General features: G+C 39.2%; 1 protein-coding gene across 1 annotated transcript in view; it reads right to left on the bottom strand.

The window, feature by feature from the left end:
• The window catches only part of LOC140142226 (uncharacterized), a 113589-nt gene that overhangs the window by 39471 nt on the left and 52137 nt on the right, over window positions 1–21981 (bottom strand). Inside the window, exons 16-23 of the mRNA XM_072164193.1 lie at window positions 20287–20438; window positions 15006–15176; window positions 13039–13227; window positions 11643–11856; window positions 10685–10897; window positions 9577–9840; window positions 7442–7552; window positions 2921–3126 (exon numbers count right to left, since the gene is read on the bottom strand). Coding sequence (XP_072020294.1) covers window positions 2921–3126; window positions 7442–7552; window positions 9577–9840; window positions 10685–10897; window positions 11643–11856; window positions 13039–13227; window positions 15006–15176; window positions 20287–20438 — 1520 coding nt within the window. The remainder of the gene's footprint in view (window positions 1–2920; window positions 3127–7441; window positions 7553–9576; window positions 9841–10684; window positions 10898–11642; window positions 11857–13038; window positions 13228–15005; window positions 15177–20286; window positions 20439–21981) is intronic.

Raw genomic sequence — 21981 nt, 5'->3', positions numbered from 1 at the left:
GTTTTTTTGGTCACGTATGCGTACAGACCATTTATGTGAGTGATCCCCCCCGGGTCTGTGTGCAACTGCCATGTAACTTAGTGGGGGTGTACCTGTGCAGACGGCTGCAAAAATAATTTTTTAGTTTAGGCAAATAAATCTAAAATGTCACAGAGTAGGCCTAAATGATAAAGAAGTAACTTGGGATTGGTTATTGAGCACCAGTAATGCAAAAAGAAAATGGTTGTACTACATAAGTAGTTCACAAATATTAAATGTTTACGAGTACAACGGTAAAAATATTTTCATGAGGTGAAATAAAAACATAGATTTGCCGAGTTGAATGGAACAGTTCATATTTCACCGAATGAAACTATGCTTCCCATTGACTGAATAAAAACATTTAATATTTTGTGGAAAGCGTTATAAAACGAATGCGCTGGAAGGCATTCTTCTTTTTAAACCAGGACAACAATGGAGAGACATCACAAAGCTTAATGACGAAGACATAGAACCTGATCAGTATGGACATTTTGGATTTAGATCAAAACGGACACCGGCGCAAATAGAAGACATGTCAGAGTTCGAGGAAGATATGTTTAAAATGGTGGAAAATATCGAATTTAGACAAGTAAGTGACCAATTTCAAACCAAGCTGAAGGAAGATATTAGGAAAATAAACTCATCTGATAAGATCTCCGTGCAAGCTGATAAATCAAGAAACATTTATAAAATGGACAATACTGAATATAGTAAACTGTTAACGGAAAACATAACTCAAACGTACAAACTAGCGAAGGACAAAACAGAAACGGAAATTGATCAGGAATTTTGTAGTATTGCCGGGAAGTTAAACCTCACAGAAAGAATAGACAAAACTACGCATAAGGAGGCTTTCGTTACTTTAAAGGACCACAAAGACAATTTTGAGACGAATCCAAAATGCAGATTGATTAATCCAACGAAAAGCGAACTGGGAAAGGCTAGCAAAATAATGTTAGACCGTATCAATGAAGAAATAAGGACAAAATCGAACGTAAAACAATGGCGGAACTCATCTGCAGTTCTAGAATGGTTCAACAGCTTAAACAGAAAAACGGAACTAACATTTCTCGTCTTCGACGTAGTAGAATTTTACCCGTCTATTTCAGAAAAACTGTTAATGGATGCCTTAAACTGGGCCAAGCGGCTTGTAGTATTTCAGACTTGGAACAGAACACAATCATGCATGCAAGAAAAACTCTCCTGTTCGACGATTTTGGCAGAGCGTGGATCAAAAAAGGTAACGATAACGCGTTTGACGTAGCAATGGGTGCTTACGATGGCGCTGAAATCTGCGAATTAGTAGGTTTGTTTATACTTTATGACCTTGAAACAAACCTTGGAGCGGAAAGCGTGGGACTATACCGCGATGATGGGTTAGCTGTTCTAAGAAAATGTTCGGAAGTGACGCAGACAGAATGCGAAAAGAAAATCACAGAAATTTTCAAATCATACGGCTTGCGAATATCAGTTGAAACGAACCTTAAATCAGTTAATTTTCTAGATGTTAATCTGAATCTTATCAATGGAAGCTACAAGCCGTACAGTAAGCCGAACAATCCACCTGTATATATCAACACCAGCTCTAACCATCCACCAACAATAATTAGAAATATACCTGCAGCAATCAGTAAGAGAATTTCTACTTTGTCCTCAAGCAAAGAGATTTTCGACCAAGCAGCAAACGCATAAACGAAGCGTTAAGTTCATGTGGCTATGCTGAAAAAATCCAGTACAGTGAAAAGGAGAACATCAATTCGACGAAACAAGACAATAGCAAAAAAGAAGAATAAGAGCAGAAAAAGAAAGGTTATATGGTTTAATCCGCCATTTAGTAAGAACGTTAAAACAAACGTAGGAGGTACTTTTATTCGCCTAATTAATAAGCATTTTCCAAGAGGGAGCAAGCTGTTTAAAATATTCAACAAGAACAGCGTGAAAGTAAGTTATAGTTGCATGAGAAATATAGGCGCGATTATGAAATCCCATAGAACGCACAAATCAGACGCAATAGCCGATAAGCCACCCGAAAAAGAGTGTAATTGTAGAAAAAAGGACAGCTGTCCTCTCAGTGGAAAGTGCTTATCTCAAGCTATAGTTTACAAAGCCACAGTAAACTCAGACAATGAATCAAAGCAATATATTGGATTAGCAGGCGGTACATTTAAGGAAAGGTACAACAACCACACTAAGTCTTTTTCGGCTAGAAAAATACAAAAGGAGACAGAACTATCGAAATATGTTTGGGGGCTTAAACACAAAGATGAAAAGTTCAACATCAGTTGGGATATAGTCCAAAATCCAACACCAAAATGAGAAAATCAGGAATTTGTAACCTTTGTTTAGAAGAAAAAATGGCAATCTTAAACTCAAAAATGAGTAATCCAAGAATCTCGCTCAACAAAAGAAGTGAGCTGATAAGCAAATGTCGTCATAGCCGTGTTAAAAAAAGTAATGTTTCATATGGTATGTTTAGGCCTATTCATTTTCTCCATAACCTATGTCACCACCTACCGTTGTGCGTCATACTTGCGCCAGGTGTGTTTTTTCGGGCGCCGCTGGCACGCATTGTTAGGTTACGGAGTTTTGGAAAGGCCTTTGATCATCATGTTTTCTATTTTTAATTTATTCACCTGAAGATCGCTTTGGCGTGAAACACAGTGTTGTGAAATGTATTAATATCTGTGTCTATATTTTTTAATATTTTGTTTATATAACTCGTATATAAATTCCTTTTCTTCCACTTAATTTTATAAATCATCAAGAAAACAAATTAAACTAAATAAATCTCTAAACTCCAAATTTTGGCCTGGCCCAGGGCCCCCAAAAAGGTAAATCTGGCCCTGCCGGTTAGATTTCAGATAAGATATTCTCGCATGTCACACATTCAGAAACATACCGTAGTTATTCCCAGCCTAGCAGCAAATGCAATAAACACAGTGCCTCCTGATTCTTGTACCGTTCCATTCACCATAGCAAAGCCAGTGCGTCCCTGTAACTCATAGTCCATTTCCTCTACCATCACCATGGTGTATTCTCCGCAACCATTGAAGCTGTACGTGCCTCCATCATGTGTCACAATGTGAGGGTCGCCATAGAAACAACCTTCAAACAATGGATGACAAAATTTACAATATAGGCACTGCTCATTTCATGACAAAACACATTCCTCTTACAATTGAATACCTGAGTGGAAGAAGGGCCCAACTCAATTTTTTTACAAAAATGAGTTATACCTAGCATTTTATTGCCAGCAGATTGTTCTTCCTTGTGTGTGAAAGATGAGCCAAAATCCACTCTCTAAATAGTCTTCCACGTACACTTAATCATGGTTTTCATATGGAAGAAAGGCCCAACTCCATGGAGTTGGGCCCTTCTTCCACAAATATTGGGTTAAAGAGGAATTTTGTTCATCCATGAAATCTGCTTTTCACTACAATAAACTTTCTTGCAAACATATTACAAGCTTCTACTTGTGCAATTAAAAGGGCATTTCGTGATCCACAGCCTCATCCCCCACTTTTCTCCAAAAAAAGTTGAGATTTTTATACCACTGGAAACCCCTGGCTACATAATGTTTATGTACCAAAAATGTCTTGTAGATTAATTCGTTTAGCAAAAATATCGTCAAATTTCAATTTCGTTCTGGTATACCAGATCGAAATTACAACAGTGGCCAATGGAGCAGTGTAATACACATAATCATGCATAACTCGCAAACGCAACATCGGAATCAACTGGAATTTTGGGAATAACCTTTTTTATTGGATATCTACTGAAAAATATCATAAAAAGAGGATGTTAGGATCACAAAATCCTCCTTTAATGGATAATTTCTGTGGCTATTTATAACACATCTGCTTATGGAACTGGCACTTGCAGTATATTAGTGGAAGGAGGGCCCAACTCCAGCTCATATTAAGACCTGTACCGTTGCCATGGAAACATCATCTATAATTTTGAATATAGACGAATCCAACGAGCCAAGTCATGGTCAGGATTTGGTCGGCCATATTTGGTTACCCGCATGCACCAAAAAGGTGTTGTGAGTACCCAATTGGGTGGATTAAATCCGCTTAAAATTTGATGTTAGATTCTTTTGTGTTGTAAACTGTCATCATTCTTTTGTCTATGTGTAACACAGGTGATAGAATGCAGTTCATAATACCCTTCAAGGCTGCATCATCCCACATTTTAGGTAGGATAGTTGGGTACCCATTGCGGCTAATGGCTGCCATTGAGGAGCAGGAATGTGTGAAATTGGATTCGTCTATGTAATATTGTATGTTCATGTATTAAAGGTCCCCTGAAGATGAAAACATTCTGCCTATAAAACTTTTCCAAATATTAAGTTTTTTCTTAATATCTCAAAAACAATTTTGATGGAGTTGGGCCCTTCTTTTTTATTATTATTATTAAAAGACATTTATTAGGCGCCTTTTCAAAAAAGGCCAAAGCGCCTTACAATATTAAAAACAACATTATACAATTGAAAACTTGATAAACAAGTATATATTAAACATGTTAAAAGCGAGAAAATAGAATGCATAAAATATATCATAATCATAAAAACAGAGCTTTAGAAATATAAATAAACATCAATATTTCTGAAAAGGCATTATAAACATACCATTATAAAACAGACCAAATTAGTTTCAAGAAAGAATACTACTCCTTTGGAAACAAATGCGTTTTAAGCATTTTCTTGAAAGACTGGACATTGGGGGCACTACGAATAAAAATGGGGAGAGCGTTCCAAAGTTTGGGACCTAAGCAAGAAAACGAACTATCACCAATGACACGACGATTGAATGGAACGCTGAGGCGAGTCTTGTCTTGGGAAGATCTTAGACCCGCACGATTACAATTATAATGTAATAAAATATCGGAAAGGTATGTAGGCCCCAAAGTATTTACTGCCGTTGTACACATGCAGCAAGATCTTAAACTCGATTCTCTGCTGGACCGGCAACCAATGCAGCTCACGTAAGAGTGGCGAAGAGCTAGTGCGTCTACCAACACAGAAAATGAGGCGCGCAGCACGGTTTTGAAGCCTTTGAAGACGCTCAACATTCAGATCGGAAGAGTTGCCGTAATCAAGCCGAGAAAGGACTAAAGATCTCACTGCATGTGCACATGTGTCCTGGTCAATAAAACGTCGGATGCGGGAAATATTGCGCAGATGGTAATTGACAGTGCGACATAAAGCATTAACCTGCAAATCCATATTGAGATGGTGATCAAAGGTTATACCTAAATTCCTAATAGACTGAGAGGGATCAATCACCGATTCACCGATCTTCAGATTTACACTGAGTGCCGAATTGATTTGTCTTGGCGAAGAGATGATAAAAAGCTCTGTTTTCGTATCATTGAGCTTCAATTTGTTTTTCAACATCCAGCGTTTGACTTCAGCAATGCAATTTGCTAGATTAAGCTGCGCTGCCTCAAAATCACCCGGTACTTTTGGATCATAACTAACGTACAGCTGGGTGTCATCGGCATAGATGTGATACGCAACATTAAAGCGTTTCAAAATATCCGTGATAGGCTTTGAATACAATGTGAAGATCGGTGGACCAGCGATTGATCCCTGAGGAACACCATAGTTTAGGGGGTGGATACTTGAATAATTATTTAAAACACAAACTCTACTTTTACGGTCTCTAAAATAAGAATTAAACCACTTTAAAACGCAACCTCCGATACCATACTCAATGTTAAGCCTATTTACAAGAATATCATGGTCGATGGTATCAAGGCTGCTGACATATCTAAAAGTACAAGCATAACACATTTACCACGACCAAGCTCATTTACAATATCACTTTTAACCCGAAGAAGGGCAGTTTCAGTACTGTGGGCAGCCTTATAGGCTGATTGGAATTCATCAGTGAGGTTATTAGCCTGTAAGTGATCATTAAGTCTGGAAATAGCAGGGTACTCGAGGATCTTACCGTTTTTCAACTCGTCTTGATTAAGAGTGGGCTTTTTGATCAGGGGTGTGATAACTGCCTCACGCAGGAGAGGTGGAAAGCATCCTACACGGAATGAGTTATTAATAAGAGACATTATGAAGGGAACTAGGACGTCAACTTATTTCTTATTTAACCTGGGGTGACCAATCAATGCACTGGCACTGTTCTCCCTTGGTTCCCAGTAGAACAGAACATTCCTTAAAAAGCCAAGTAGGCATGGGGTCGAGACAGCTAGTTTTGTTGGGGATTTTTGAGATGATTTTTCTTACCTCAGTTTCATCCACGGATGAAAATATATTCAACATATTGCACTCACTATTGTTACTACATTTAACACACTGTACATATGAGTTGTTAGAATTAGACATACACTTCCACTCAGGTATTCAATTTGAAATAAATACTTGTGATTGGCTATAAAGTTTATAATTGACAAAACAGGCAGAGACATCCCCCACCCTATGCACCCTCATCCTAGCTACACACACACCAACCTACACACACTTCAAACACCAACATTCAAGATTTAATGTTGAATTTAAGACATGGAGCTATTTTGGATTTGACCCCTGGTGACTGCTAGAGGTCACGGAAGGTCATACAGAGGTAAAACATTTTTAAATCCCCCGATCTTGTTGAAAGACATAACAAATTAATTGTCTGATCATAAGTAATAAAATAATGTACAGTTTGTACTATCTTACTTTTTTGGTTGTACAGGGGTAAAAAAATTCAATTTGGTCCAATTTTGATCATTATTATGTTTTGTTGAATCCAAGTGTGTAATAATATTAGATCCAAAACATAATAATGATAAAATTGGATATTTTACGCCCAATATTTATTGGTCTCGCTATGAGTTTTAAAATATTGGACGAGACGTAGGTCATGTAGCTCGACCAATAAATATGGGCTCAATCGGTCCAATTTTATATCAAAGTTGTGGCAAATTGTTTCGTAAAGCTGAAACAAAGCTGACAGTTTTGCCTATATATGTACTGTGTTTAGTTATAGATGCCAAACAAGGTCAAATGCTATTGGGTGGCCATAGGATACTGCTTATGACTTATTTAGAAGGCAAGTTCTATACCATTTTTTGATTTCTATGTCAAGACAAGCAATTTGACACCATATTTGCCAAAAACAGAATAAGTTGAAATTTTTACCCCTATAGAACCAAAAACATGACATTTTACCCTAAAATGAGGGTTTTGTATGATAACTTGGTAACGATAGGTCATAAAGATAGCACAAACTATACATTATTTTTAATATTTTAATCCTTGTAATCAGAGTAATTTGGTACATCTTTCAACAAGATCTGAGCATTTTCAAAATCCAAAATCTGAAAATCAATATTGGATCTTGAAATTCATGTGTGACTGGAAACTCTCATGCTTCTACTAGAAATCGCACAAATTCTACTGTGATAAGCACCATACCTGGCTGGACTTGTATATACCAAGCACAAGTCAGTGGTGGTCTATGCCTTTCATACAAATCACATTTATCAGACTTCTTACAGCAGTAGTAGCGAGCAAGAACCTCTTTATCTGTAAGGGTAGAAGGAAAAACAACAGTCAGGTAAAATAAGGAATGGTAATGGATTTGTTGTGCTCTACATACACCACTTCATTTCTAAACTTGTTTTACTCAGGCATCCAATCCCTTACTTGTTCCTTTGAAAGAAGCTTACTCATCCTCTTACTCTCTCACTCATTCGCTCGCTACTCACTTGCTTGCTCACCCCCTCACTCACTCATGCACTTGCTCACCCCTCATTCACCCACCCTCTCATTCACTGACTCACTAACCCCCTCATTCACTCACCCCATCAATCACTCACTCACCCCCTCATTCACTGACTCACTAACCCCCTCATTCTCTCACTCATTCACTCACCCCTTCATTCACTCACCCCCTCATTCACTCACTCACTCATTCTCTCACTCATTTACTCACCCCTTATTCACTGACTCACTAACCCCTCATTCACTCACCCCTTATTCTCTCACTCATTCACTCACCCCTTCATTCACTGACTCACTAAACCCCTCATTCACTCACCCCCTCATTCACTGACTCACTAAACCCCTCATTCACTCACCCCCTCATTCACTCACCCCCTCACAGGAAACCAGTGTAAATGTATTTAGTTTGGTCACACATTTATAGAGGTTGTGCTTGAAATTATTGATTGGCTACAAACAAAGGATTTGAACCGATGTTTTTCACCGTAATCATTGGGCAGTGCAGTCCATTCGATCAAATGATGTCATCAACCTATTTGATCGTAGTGCATTTGTTATGTGTGTGAGACGAACTGTCTCGGTAGATTGCAATCATGCTTTTGTTGAATGGATTTGAGTAGTCCGCCATATTTACGGTATGATACGTCATATGCACAACCTCTATATAGCAAAATGCCTTGAGACCATTACATAACCGGAAGTCCCTGAGCCTAAGACATCCCTTTGAGTATACACTAGTTTGCCTCAAATTCAATACTGACGTAGGTGTGTATTTCACTGATCGAGGTATTGGATTGCACACATAAAGTTAATAGCTCAGAGCTTGCAGGGCAACCACAAAAAAGAATTGTCATCACTGCTGAACTTGAGGCGAACCAAAAGAATAGTTTGCTTTATCCAAGGGCACAGCTCTGTACAGGCCCAGTACACACATCAAGTCTATGTCTCAAATAACATTAGGTACGTCAGAGTCAGCTCCCACTATGTCTGGGACCACCTTCAGAGCCAGCATCTAATCAATCTATGACCTCGTTTACATTGGGCAAAAGTCATAACAAGTTTGAGTTGACTTCACAAAAGTCCAAATCGATTAAGGCGACTTATCAGTGTAAATGGGCGAAATCGTGGTCAATCATAATTCAAAAAGTTGTCGTCAGACTTTTATCAACTCAAGTCGTCATTCGTTTCAAGTGAATTCTAGTAGGTTGTAATTCATTACGACTTTTTGCCAATGTAAACAGTGATGCTGTTGAATTCATGTTCACTTGTCAAACAAGTGACCCCTGGCTGATGTGACTTCCGATTGTCGATATGACATGGACGTTTTGTTTGTGTTCACTGTACATGCATTATCACACATGCTTTCATTCTCATGATTCGTTATTTTTTAACACAAAAAATAGTTGCTTAACATGTACTCTAACTGCAGATGTTGTTGGTTTGTACCGAAAACTCCTCGAAATGTTGATCAATTAATTTCTTTTTCCTTGAGACCCACTTTCTATCTGACTTAATTTTGTTTCATCTGTGAGTCAGCGACATAGCCAATGAGGGGATGGATGGATGGAGCTTACCCCATGCAAGAAGTCTTGCCTTGCGCCTCTTGGCATCCCCGGTGAGATGTTGACAGTAATGATATTTAAGATTTTTCTGCCTTTTCTGTACATTATTTTCGACCGTTTTCAGCAAATTCCCCCCCCCCCCAAAAAAGTTGCCTTTCCACCCTCTGAAAAAGTCCTGGCTACGCCACTGCTGTGAGTGCTAAAATTTGCATAAGCCCTGAGTGGGTTTAATGCTTCAGTACCAATCCCCACTATCCAGCCTACCTCTCCAATCCACCTTGCTAGCATATGGAGACCAGTAGTAAAATCCTCCAAGAGCACCATGGTAAAGCTGTGCATTGCTATTGCTCCAAACATCATCATAGCCTGTAATGAGGGCACCTTCTGAATTATATGAGCATCGAGCTCCTGTGGTATACCAAGTTCTGGGATAAGAATACCACCACCACCACCACCAGCGCCAGTATAAGCCTGCAGATGGAACCCAAGTAGGCCATCTCTGCTGGTAACACCACACTTCCTCTTCACCTTAAAAAAGAGAGAGTAAAATGTAAGTCAAAGGATGTTTTGTAAAACATAATAATATAAACACTGGCTTGGTTCAAATGCTTGGAAACTCATCTTGTTAAATATAGGGAGTATGTATTCTAAATGGAATTGACTAGGGTTAATTATTTTGTAACCTACATTTCCCCTGTATATGACTTTATCCATATCTATGAAGTATTAGGTGGAAATTGGTGGGGTGGGAGTGGAGTGAGGTGGGAGTGGAGTGGAATGGAGTGGAAAGGAGAGCAGAGAGGGGGAGGGGAGGGTAGAAGAGGGGAAGGAGGGGAAGGAGAAGAAGAGAGCAGAGGAGGGAGAAGTGGAGAGGAGAGGAGACGAGACAAGACAAGAGTAGAAAATAGAGGAGAAAAGAGTAGAGTAGAGTAGAGTAGAGTAGAGTAGAGTAGAGTAGAGTAGAGTAGAGTAGAGTAGAGTAGAGTAGAGTAGAGTAGAGTAGAGTAGAGTAGAGCAGAGCAGAGGCGAGCAGAGCAGAGCAGAGCAGAGCAGAGGAGAGCAGAGGAGAGCAGAGAAGGGAAAGGAGAGAAGAGAGAGGAGAGGAGAAAAGAGGAGAGAGGAGAGGAGGAGGAGAGGAGAGGAGAGGAAAGGAGAGGAGAAAGAGGGAGGAGAGGAGAGAGAGAGGAGGGGGAGGCGAGGGAGGCGAGGCGAGGGAGGCGAGACGAGGCGAGACAAGGCGAAGCGAGGCGAGCGAGGAGGAGGAGAGGAGAGGAGAGGAGAGGAGAGAGGGAGGGAGAGGGAGGGGAAGGGAGGGAGGGGGGAGGGAGGGAGATGAGATGAGAAGAAAAGAAAGGAAGATAATCATGCTTACCAGGTTCATTGAACTGATCCAGGCTTAAAGATATTCTTTCACATGTTATATAACGACTATCACCTTGAGCTTGTGCAACAGTACACGGACATGGCCTGACCCAATTGCCAAGGTCAGCAGTCCAAGAAGGTTGATCATTAGCCCATTCCTCACAGTACTTGTCAGGGTTGACCGCATCAACTTCGTTCTCGTCCAATCTGACCAACCAATAACCTTGAATGCAAACAAAAACAGAGGAAGTGGTTAACAGATCCAGAAAGTTCACTTACTTGTGTACTTTATCAACACTTGATTGGTAGTGACTGCTACTGACAACCGACGCTAGAAGTAGTTCCAGCGTTGATCTTGGAGTTGCCAGTTGATTTTCCTCCTATCTCACATATATGACGACTTTCTGAAACAGGGACCTAAAAAATCCCTTGGAGGAAAATCAACTGGCAACTCCAAGATCAACGCTGGAACTACTTCTAGCGTCGGTTGTCAGTAGCAGTCACTACCAATCAAGTGTTGATAAAGACAACAGGTGTTGTTGAAACGTACACAAGTAAGTGAACTTTCTGGATCAGATACAAAGAACTTTGTTAACCAGTTTACTATACCGATCCTGATGAATCTGTTCAATCAAAACAGAGGAAGTAATTCCAAATTATTATTTGGTAATGACCTCTTTAAAGTGAATGTGAGTTTTTTTTTCCAAAACAAATTTTAATCTGGAAATAAATAAGCTATGATTTTCTCACCATTTTTCCCATCATGCACTATGAGTATGCAAATATTCTCATCTCCTACAGAATGGTCCACTGCAGATCCGTCGGATAACGCTTTTTCAAAGGGAAATGAACTTTGCTGCTTGGATGATGTCATGATGAGATTAGAATTTATTCCCTATTGAAAAGCGTGTTCCGACAGATCTGCATTCGACCGGCCTCCCTAATCATTAAAGCCAAACTCTCTCTACCTTTTCCCATGTTGCCCATTTCTTTATCAGGTCTGTATTTATCGCCCATTTCACTATGTATATTCCTAGTTGCCTGTGAGCTCCGTTGGTTATTATATCCAATCACAGCATTCTTCTTTTCCACAGCGTCCCATTTCATACCGCCATTTTGGTAGATGAATAATGCAAAACTGCGTATGCCGTCTGTTGCTAGCACAGCCTGGAAAGTGTTGGTCTGAACAGAGAAAGGTTAATGAACTATTTCAGTTAATACATCAATCATGAAATATCAAGTTTCTATATTCTTTGGGATAATTACCAGAACTTTAATATTTAATTGACTTTTGAACGATCCTGATGATTATTGATGCCAGACAATAGTGTAGATTTCTCGGCCTTGTTTCCCATGTACATAAGGCACCGTGCAACATGCTCCAGTGTATCAATGCCAGACAATGGTGTAGATTTCTAAGCCTTGCTTCCCCACCATACATTAGGTGACATGCAACATGCTCCAGTGTATAAATACCAGACAAAGTAATTTCTGGTAATTGCAGGCAAGAACTCAAACTGGGTGCAGGTAAAATCAGGTGTCCCCAGGGGACAGTAGTAGGTCCTTGTTGTTTTTAAATAGTAATACACCAACTATTCACACAGTTTTGAAAATAACAAGCATGCTACAAATCGGGTAATGTTAAGGCGGGCTGTCAGGTGCCGTGTGCTATTAAATTGCTCTCGGTAAGAAGTTTAGGAAATGAGGTGTGCTATAAAATGCACTCGGACAGGTTTACAATGGTGTCCGATTGCACTCTGTAATTGATCAAATAATTGATGGATCATTCCAGAGACTGATGATTTATTGTTTGATCTATTGACTGATTGATTGATTGGTGGATCAGTCCACTGATTGATGAGTTATCGTTTGATCGATTGCCCGATTGATTGGTGGATCACTCCACGGATTAATGAGTTATTGCTTGATCTATTGATTGATTGGTGGATCAGTCCACGGATTAATGAGTTATTGCTTAATCTATTGATTGATTGGTGGATCAGTCCACAGATTGATTGAGTTATCGCTTGATCTATTGTTTGATTATTTGGTGGATGAGTCCACAGATTGATGAGTTATCGCTTGATCTGTTGATTGAATGATTGGTGGATCAGTCCACAGATTAATGAGTTATTGCCAGAGTATCGCTTGATTGATTGATTGATGGATCAGTCCACAGATTGATTGAGTTATCACTTGATCTATTGTTTGATTATTTGGTGGATGAGTCCACAGATTGATGAGTTATCGCTTGATCTGTTGATTGAATGATTGGTGGATCAGTCCACATATTGATTGATTGATCAGTTGACCTATTGATTGATTGATTGACAGATCAATTTGTAAATTGATTAACATACTCACATTTTCGGTTTTGTAAGCAGATGTAACCTCTGGCATCTTATCCCATGTGACCACCAAGGCCCATGTAGCTTCAAAATCACTGTATGCCTCGTCAGCGCTTTGGATGCGAGAGTTTATTTCTGAAAATACTTCTTCACAATTGTCATACCACCACCACCAACCCCAATCACACCAGAAAGAGTAGTAGTACTGTTCAAATAGAAAAAAGGGGTAGAAAGCACAACTAAATACAAACAACTTCCTCAAACTAGAGCGGTTACCGCATCATAACTGAACCATGACCTTCGGCAGTATATTGTGGAAGATGTGAGATGTGATGGGGGTATTACCTTCTTGGGATTTCGAGATAAGACAAGGACCCAAAATATGAATATTGACCCAGGTCTTATGAGGAGTGTCACCCCGGTGGGGAAATGATTTTTATTATATTCTTCACTTTGTTCTCTTTCATTTGACACCACTCAGGGGGTCATACCTTCTTGGCATTTTGAGATATGAAAAGGATCCATATGAATATTGACCCGGGTCTAATGATGAGCGGCACCCCCCCGGGTGGGGAAATATTTTTATTATATTCTTTACTTCTTCCTCTTTCATTTGACACCACCTGGGGGTTCATACCTTTGTGGCATTTAAAGATATGTCCATTTCATAGTTCAGCAAAAATCATTATACTTGATTTCAAGTAAAGAAAGTATTAGGAATAAATTAATGCTTTGCAGGCTAGATATATACTGTAACCTAAAAAGTTTTAAGATATTTTCTCAAATTATCAAGAGCTACCTTAAGAACCACTGAACCAATTCTAGGCTTGTTTGTACTCATTTTAATACATTTTCCATGCTGGTTCCAAATATGGTTACGAAAATGTACAATTTCCGAAATTTTTAAAGGTCATATATATTGCTTGGACAACATCATATCATTGGCAAGCTAATATTATGAGGACAATGAAAATGACTCCTTTTTGAGAAAATAAGACGTTTAAAATTTATATTCCGCAAAAACCAACTGTAAACGGTGAATTCCTTCGAACGAGACAGATTTGATCTCGAAAAAAGTTGACGTCATGAAATGAAATGTGCCCGCTTTGAAAGAATGGACTTTAAACACTCTCTATGCACAGAACGTATACTGTTGTTGTTCTCAGAAAAAAAACATATGGATAAAATCATCCGCTTCTTTATTATATATTAGTAAATTGTGATATTACAATTCATATGTATGTCAACATCATGAGAAATATTTGGACTAAAATTTTTAATTTGAGTCAGATATATTATAGTCTCAATGATCAATATTGTATTTATTATGCAAATAAACAATTTCAATGGGCCAGTAACTAACCTTTTGTTGACCATTGAAGGTCGCGCATTTATACATGAATCATAGATCATCTGGATGATCTATGCATGAATGAACATGAAAAGAGCGCTAGGCCATTATGTTTATATCGTGAACATAGGGGAACGGCGGGTAATCCCACTCTTGATATTGGTATGGTTTATTCTATGTTACATTGTTTTAATGTGTAGTAATAGGCTTTTAAGCCTATTAAAAAATGACAAGATGTTCGGGATTACCCCACTCTCCCCTATAGTGTCCGCTTTATTTACTTCGTCATTCAGCCCGCTGCCTTGAAAATTAATTTTGCTTCGAATGGGGAAGGACCCATACTTTACCAACACAATTTCTCTTTTTTCAGGAGAAATATGCATAAAAAATTGCAACGAGTGTCAACTTGTAATGTAATACCGTATTCACTCCAATAAGCGCCCAGGGCGCTTAACAAAGTCATTTTGGGTGGGCGCTTATTTTTATCTTGTTTTTAGTCATCAATCACCGTCTGAAAGTATTTAGTTACTCACAGTTAGTGCGCCCTCACAATATGTGTCTTAATTTAACATTATATTGACAAAATTGCAACGACCTAAACCATTGTACTCAACACTAAACCTCATGATTACCTTGTAATAGACATTTCCACCTAATTCCATCCACCTTCCATCTACTTTTCCCCAGAATGGTGTAACCACAGTTGGGTCATATGAACTAAACTCACTTCCCAAGGGATAGGGAAAGCTACTTTTCCACCAGGAATAATATTCGTGGAACACTATCAGACCATCAGCAGTAATCTGAAAAATTAAACATGAAAAAGACAAAACAAAATGACAAGTAATTTTATTCCTTGAATGAAATGGCCACGGCCACATTTCCTTTTTGGAAGTCATTTTTACCACACTTCATTTTTACTTGAGAAATTCAGAAATATTGTACGTACATGTAGTTTCATGCACAAAAAAGTCCTGAAGAAAATTTTATTTTCCTCAAAAATTCATCCTTAAAGGGACATTCAATGATTTTGAACCAGATCCAAAATTTGGATTATTTTTTTTAGCCTATCCTCTACCGTGTGATAGACAACAGGCAGGTCCAATATTTTGAGTAGTGGATGCCGTCGCAGCCGGTATCCACTACGATAAAAATATCGGACCAGCCTATCGTCTAACATAGGTAGAGGATAGGCAAAATAAAAATTCCTATCGTTTATTCTCATTCTTAGTCAGTTAAATATTATTTTAATAACTGTAAAAAAAATTTTAAGCAAAAACTAAGTTACCGTCATAAAAACTCCCCTCATTATAAAATGAACGAAACTTGTTTACAACTTCATGTATTCTGTTGCGCGTATTGCTAGCGCGTTCGCGTATTCCGCACTAGTCTACGCATCTAGCGCGATACATACGCAAGCACCTCTACACGCGTGTTACGCATTATCAAGACGCATCATGACGTGGGGTCGTCTACGGCCTGATAGACGGCACCCGAAATCATGCGATTGTCCAATCATAAATGTGTTGTCTACGAACTAGACCACTCCCACTGACTAAGAATGGATGGATCATTTGTAAAACGGGGGTATTAAAGCTCTGTGTGCTAGACATATAGGCTTCAACATAAAAAGTCCAAGTTTGGAGATATCAAGAGTCATCTCAAGTGCCTCTGAGCCAATACTAGGCTTGTTTGTAGCCATTTCAATGCATTTTTCATGCTGATTCCAAATATGGTCATGACAATTAACAGATGGGTGACCAGATTGACAGCCTCATTTCCACCCCTCCTAACATACACACAAAATTGAGATTTTGGCATTAGATGAAAGATTTTCCTCAGAGAACCCCAAGTAAAAATGATAAGCCTGAAATAAATTTCCTTCTTCTTCTTCCTATATGTGCTGTACCTCAATTTTTAAATATTATATATATATATATATATATAGCGAAAGAAGTTGGTACAGTTTCTTACACATTGGTGCGTGAAAATTTCAAAAATTATATAGACGAAAGAAGTTGGAAATTTCACCCGGACGTAGCAGTTCTAATTATATTATTATTTAGTTCAGTGGAGACATAGCAAATTTTCGGACGCTGTGCAGTCCTTCTTCAGGCTGAACCTGGTAGAAACAATATAATACAAGAAAATAATAGTAGACCCTATGATACAAGTGATCTTACAAACTCATAGACATACAATAAGCTGATATCACTTAAAGAGTACGAGTAGCCAAGAAGCTCAAAAAATAAATAAATAGATAAATATACTAACTGATGATACACCAGCTAGTGTCTTAATTGTACACAGTGATGAAATATCATATTAAACTTACTCAGAGAGTTGCATACCAAAAATATGTACGGCAAAAAGTTGATGTGGATGTGTGTGTATCGTGTGTGGATGACAACAACAAAAAAGACGACAAAGATGTGAGGGCGCTCGAACATGCAACAAGAGCAGGAGAGGGTAGGCCGGTGGTCACTCGTGAGCATTAATACCATGGGGACGGAGGGTTTGAAGTTTAGCGATCCAGAAAGATTCTCTGTGAAGGATAGCATTTTGGGAAAGGAAGAGAATTAAGGCAGGCCCAAGGCTTGAGCCATTGTCAATCATATTCTCCCGACCAACAGTACAACGCCTTAACCAGCTCTGCCATCTCACCCTTTCGAAGGTATAGACCTTTTCATATCAAAATCAAAAAAGTTCGGAAACCGCGCTATTTATTCAGTAAGCTAGGGGGTCAAATTGTACCCAAACTGGCGGACAAGAAATGTCATGAATTACGACACCCTTTTGCGCGAAAATACAGCTTATTAAGCCAATGTGAACATGGGGTCATCGCAAGAAATATTTTCCTAGCATATTTAGCTAACACCTCAGCTACTTAGTTTTTCACAATAAGATACTAATGGAAAGAGATGGACAAATGTCCGTAATTTTTCGTCTGTTAATTTTTTTTACAGAACGTTTTGTTTACGTGCATCACCTCTTCCACAGTCAGTCTCTTACGCAATGCTACCACCACATGCTTGATTGCACGTTGAGTATCATTGGCAAAAGTACCTCTCTCGTCCCTAAATTGGCCGTCGAAAGGTCATCGTAGTTATGATGCATGTTACACATTGGAACTTCGCACTGTACATGATGCTGAAGAGGTACTTTAATGCGCGCACGATTGGGGAAATTATTTCATGCTTCGGGTTTGATCAGAATTACTCAATTATGAAAAGGTCTATTCATCACTTCTTGCATGGTCATCAAGTTTGAAGGTAGAGCCTCGATCTGGCAGCATGCATGAATGCGAATTGAACGAGTCATATGACATTATGTAAAGTGACATAATTCTTTCTTTCATGTCTATTACCAGTTTGAGGCTCTATACCCAATATGGCGGAACCAAGCATGGGTTGAATATATACCAAACAGTAGTAGCCTCAACCCCCATGGCAGTTTGTACTGTTCTATTGGGCCATTGCTATACACATTTGTTCTTCTATCTAATATACAAACCCCCAGGGGGGTCACTCCCATTGGGGCCTGTACACCATCTGCGATAATCAACTTTTGAAAAGCACCCTAAACAAGGATTTTACCATTGGCTCTTTTACTATGCAGGAGCTGGAAGCAGGAAGCCCTTTACTATGCAGGAGCTGGAAGCAGGAATCGCCAAACTCCAACCAGGGAAAGCAATTGGCCTTGACAACATCGCAACTGAGCAGCTGAAGAACTTTGGTCCAGAGGCAAAGAAATGGCTCTTACAGCTCTACAACTCCTGTCGTACCAGCCACAGACTCCCCAAGATCTGGAAGAAGTCTCATATCATCGGTCTGCTGAAGCCAGGGAAAGATCCGTCCATCCCAAAGAGTTATCGACCAATATCGCTTCTCAGCCATACCTACAAGCTATTCGAACGCCTCCTGCTCAACAGACTGTGGTAGACGAACAACTCATTCCAGAACAAGCAGGTTTCCGCCCTGGCAAGTCAACAACAAGCCAAGTTCTCAACCTTACCCAGCACATTGAGGATGGATTTGAGGAAGGATTGGTAACCGGAGTTGTTTTCATCGACCTGTCAGCAGCCTACGATACCGTCAACCATAGATGTCTCCTCAGCAAAATCCTGGAGCTAACCAAAGATATCCACCTGACGGAGCTCATCGAATGCATGCTTGACAACAGGATGTTCTTTGTTCAGCTTGGAGACAAGAAGAGCCGGTGGCGAAGACTCAGGAACAGGCTACCCAAAGGCATTGTTCTCGTACCTCTCCTGTTCAATATATACACCAATGATCAACCGAGAAGTGAAGACACCCAACGCTTCATATATGCAGACGATCTTGGCATCAGTGCACAACACACCGACTTCACTGTTATGGAACAGAGACTCTCCAAAGCCCTGGATGAGCTCACGCTATACTATGAGGAAAACTACCTCCGTGCCAACCCATCCAAGACACAGGTAGGTGCTTTCCACCTCCGCAACCGTGAAGCTAAACATCAACTGAAGGTGACCTTGTCTGGAACCACACTAGAGCACTGTGAAACACCTGTTTAGGCCGTATAAAATTAATGTTTTGGTTCTCGTCCAGAGGATTTTCATGAATTGATGAGGGAGGGAGGTGTTTTTTTTTTTTTTTTTTTTTTTTTTCAATGTAAAATTAGCTTTGTCAGTAGTTTTCGCTCTTCTCTAACATTGCTGGAGGTGAGCGATGGGGCCCTTTTTTTTTTTTTTCAAATGTGAGATTCTGAGGATAAACCCCTAGAGTACCACAAAAAGACTTGGAAGTGATGCTTGTTCACGAATAAACATATACATATGTATGAAGAGATCATAAATCATTCCAAAGGCTAAAAAATTGAAAAAAAAAAAAAAAAAAAGAAAATCTGACAAATCCCAGAAATTGAGGAGGGAGGGGACAAGAACCAAAATATTAATTTTACACGGCCTTATCTGCGAGTCACTCACGACCGCACACTCTCATACAAGACCCACATTGAGAAGACAAGGAGCAAAGTTTGTTCACGAAACAACATTTTGAACACAGCCTTGGCCTTATGCTACTGCTGAATATGCCTGCCCAGTGTGGGGAAGATCAACTCATGCCAAGAAGGTGGACCCAGCACTCAACTCATGCTGCCGACTTATCACTGGATGCCTCCGATCAACACCAACGGAGAGTCTCTACACCTTAGCTGCTATAGCCCCTCCAGATGTACGTAGGCAAGTGACCAGCATGCGAGAGCGTGAGCGTCAGACCACTGATATGAAGCACCCCATGTTCAACCAGACTGCTGCACCCAAACGCCTTACATCCAGGGGAAGTTTCCTAAGCAAAGTTCATCCTCTTGGGACAGTCTCCAAGGAAGCAGAAAGACTCACCCTGTGGAAAGAGAGATTTCCCAATTCAACAGCTATGGGACTGCAACCCAATTTTATTCCTTGCATCAAATTTCATACCCTAAATTTCATTTCCGCGTATTAGCCATTGCAATTTTGCTACCCTTTTTCTGATTTTTCGTTGTTTTTGACACCCTAAACATGATACGCGAGTATCGTGCATACCCACGAAAAGCTACCCTTTTTACGCGTTTTTATTAACGCGGATGGTGTACAGGCCAAAATGGGAGTGACCCCGGTACAAACCACTGGAGCAATCTTTGCACATAAGGTTGAAAAAAAACAGTGCATCTGGCCAGTTTCAAATTGGCAACCATTGTAATTCTAGAGCAATAGAGGCAAGTAGGGGAAGAGCGGAATACTTAAATTTATAGGTATTAGCCTCACTGGAACAATATAACCAAAACTTATCGGACTATTTTGGCGATGGGCCTCCATACCTGATAGAAGACACCATATGAAACAATCTGATCATCTTCCTTTATAAGCATGCATTATGGCCATATACTCACATAAAGGTATTTGAAGAAATTCTTTCCAAATGCGAAACCAGACGGAGGCCACACATAGTATGATAGGAACTCATTGCGATAATATCTGGCATAATAATCATAGTTGTATCTCAGATTGTAGTCTGCTTCACCATATGGGAAGAACAGGATCTCTGTAAGCAAAGATTATTTAGAGAATAAAGGATAGGAATTTTTATTTTGACTATCCTCTACCATGTGATAGACGACATGCAGGTCGAATATTTTGAGTAGTGGATGACGGCATCCACTACGATAAAATATTGGTAGAGGATAGAGGTAGAGGATAGTCAAAATAAAAATTCCTATTGTTTATTCTCATTCAGTTAAATATTATTTTAATAACTGTAAACTATTTTTTAAAGCAAAAATTAAGTTACCGTCATAAAAACTCCCCTTTTTCTGAAATGAACGAAACTTGTTTACAACTTATAATTAGAGTTTTTCTTTTGTCAAAACCAATTTGAAGAAAACTTACTAGTTTTTCTTGCTGACAGTTACAACTTCACATCTTTTGTTGTGCATACTGCTAGCGCGTGCGAGTATTCCACACTGCATCTACGCATACAACGCAATACATACGCGCACCTCTATGAGCGTGTTACGCGTTTATGACGTGGGGTCGTCTACAGCCTGATAGACAACACCCAAAATCATGCGATTGTCCAATCAGATTATGTGTCTACGTAATAGACCACTCCCACTGACTAAGAATATTAAATTTATTACCGCCACAACTCATTATTCAAAATTGTGCACTGTAATTTGTTGAAATGCTTGAAAGACCTTAAATTACAATAAAGTTGCCATGGCAATGAGTTTCATGTTCTTCTTGCACAACAGCGCACATTAAAGCAAGATGAAGTATAAGTGCCGTAACACATGCTACATGAAATGTTACGCTTGTTACACATACAATATTTCCGCAATATTTGCTGTCACTCAGGGTTTGGCTACGTGTACGTGCTTCACCTTGAAGCACACAACTTCAAATATTTGGGCAAAAAAGATACATTTTATCTTTAAATTGCACTATTTTGTGGTAATAGAATATATAGAAATAAAGGGTGCAATATTATCCTTCACACCCAAATAATGTTTCATCGCCAGTAAAACTTTTTAAATAATGGGTTTGGTTTATCAAAAAGGCCTGTGATTAAAGCTTCTTTCCTTCTTGCCGGTTGAAAACTCAAGCCTAGTAAACTTTTATAAACTTGGCGCAATTAGTGTTTTTCATCTTTTTTGTTGTTTGTCTTGGGTTTGATTATTAAATGTAAGAAATGAAGAGATCTTTTTCCTTTTAGCACAATTGTGTACATCCATATCAAAATTATGCACGATGACTGCTGCTACATGTACATGTGTCTCTTTTTACATAATAGCTAGGAATAAATACCAGACTCGATCATCTCAAGTGGAGGTCACTTCAATCATCCCAAAGTCACATGGTTTAGGAATATAGCAAACATACCTATAAACCATGTGACTTGGAGATGATATGAAGTGACCTCCACTTGAGATGAGTCTGGCATTTATGCCTAGCTATTATTTTAAAAAAACACATACATGTAGCAGCCAACAAGTGCATCCTTATAAATAAATAAATAAATTTAGGATTTATAAAGCGCCTTTCTCCAGATCTTAGAGGACTCAAAGCGCTGTAATTTCGCTGCAATG

The sequence above is a fragment of the Amphiura filiformis genome, chromosome 20, assembly GCF_039555335.1.
Source record: "Amphiura filiformis chromosome 20, Afil_fr2py, whole genome shotgun sequence".
Taxonomy (NCBI): Eukaryota; Metazoa; Echinodermata; class Ophiuroidea; order Amphilepidida; family Amphiuridae; genus Amphiura; species Amphiura filiformis.
Note: the sequence above shows the minus strand (reverse complement) of the source record. Positions and strands in the feature narration are given on the sequence as shown.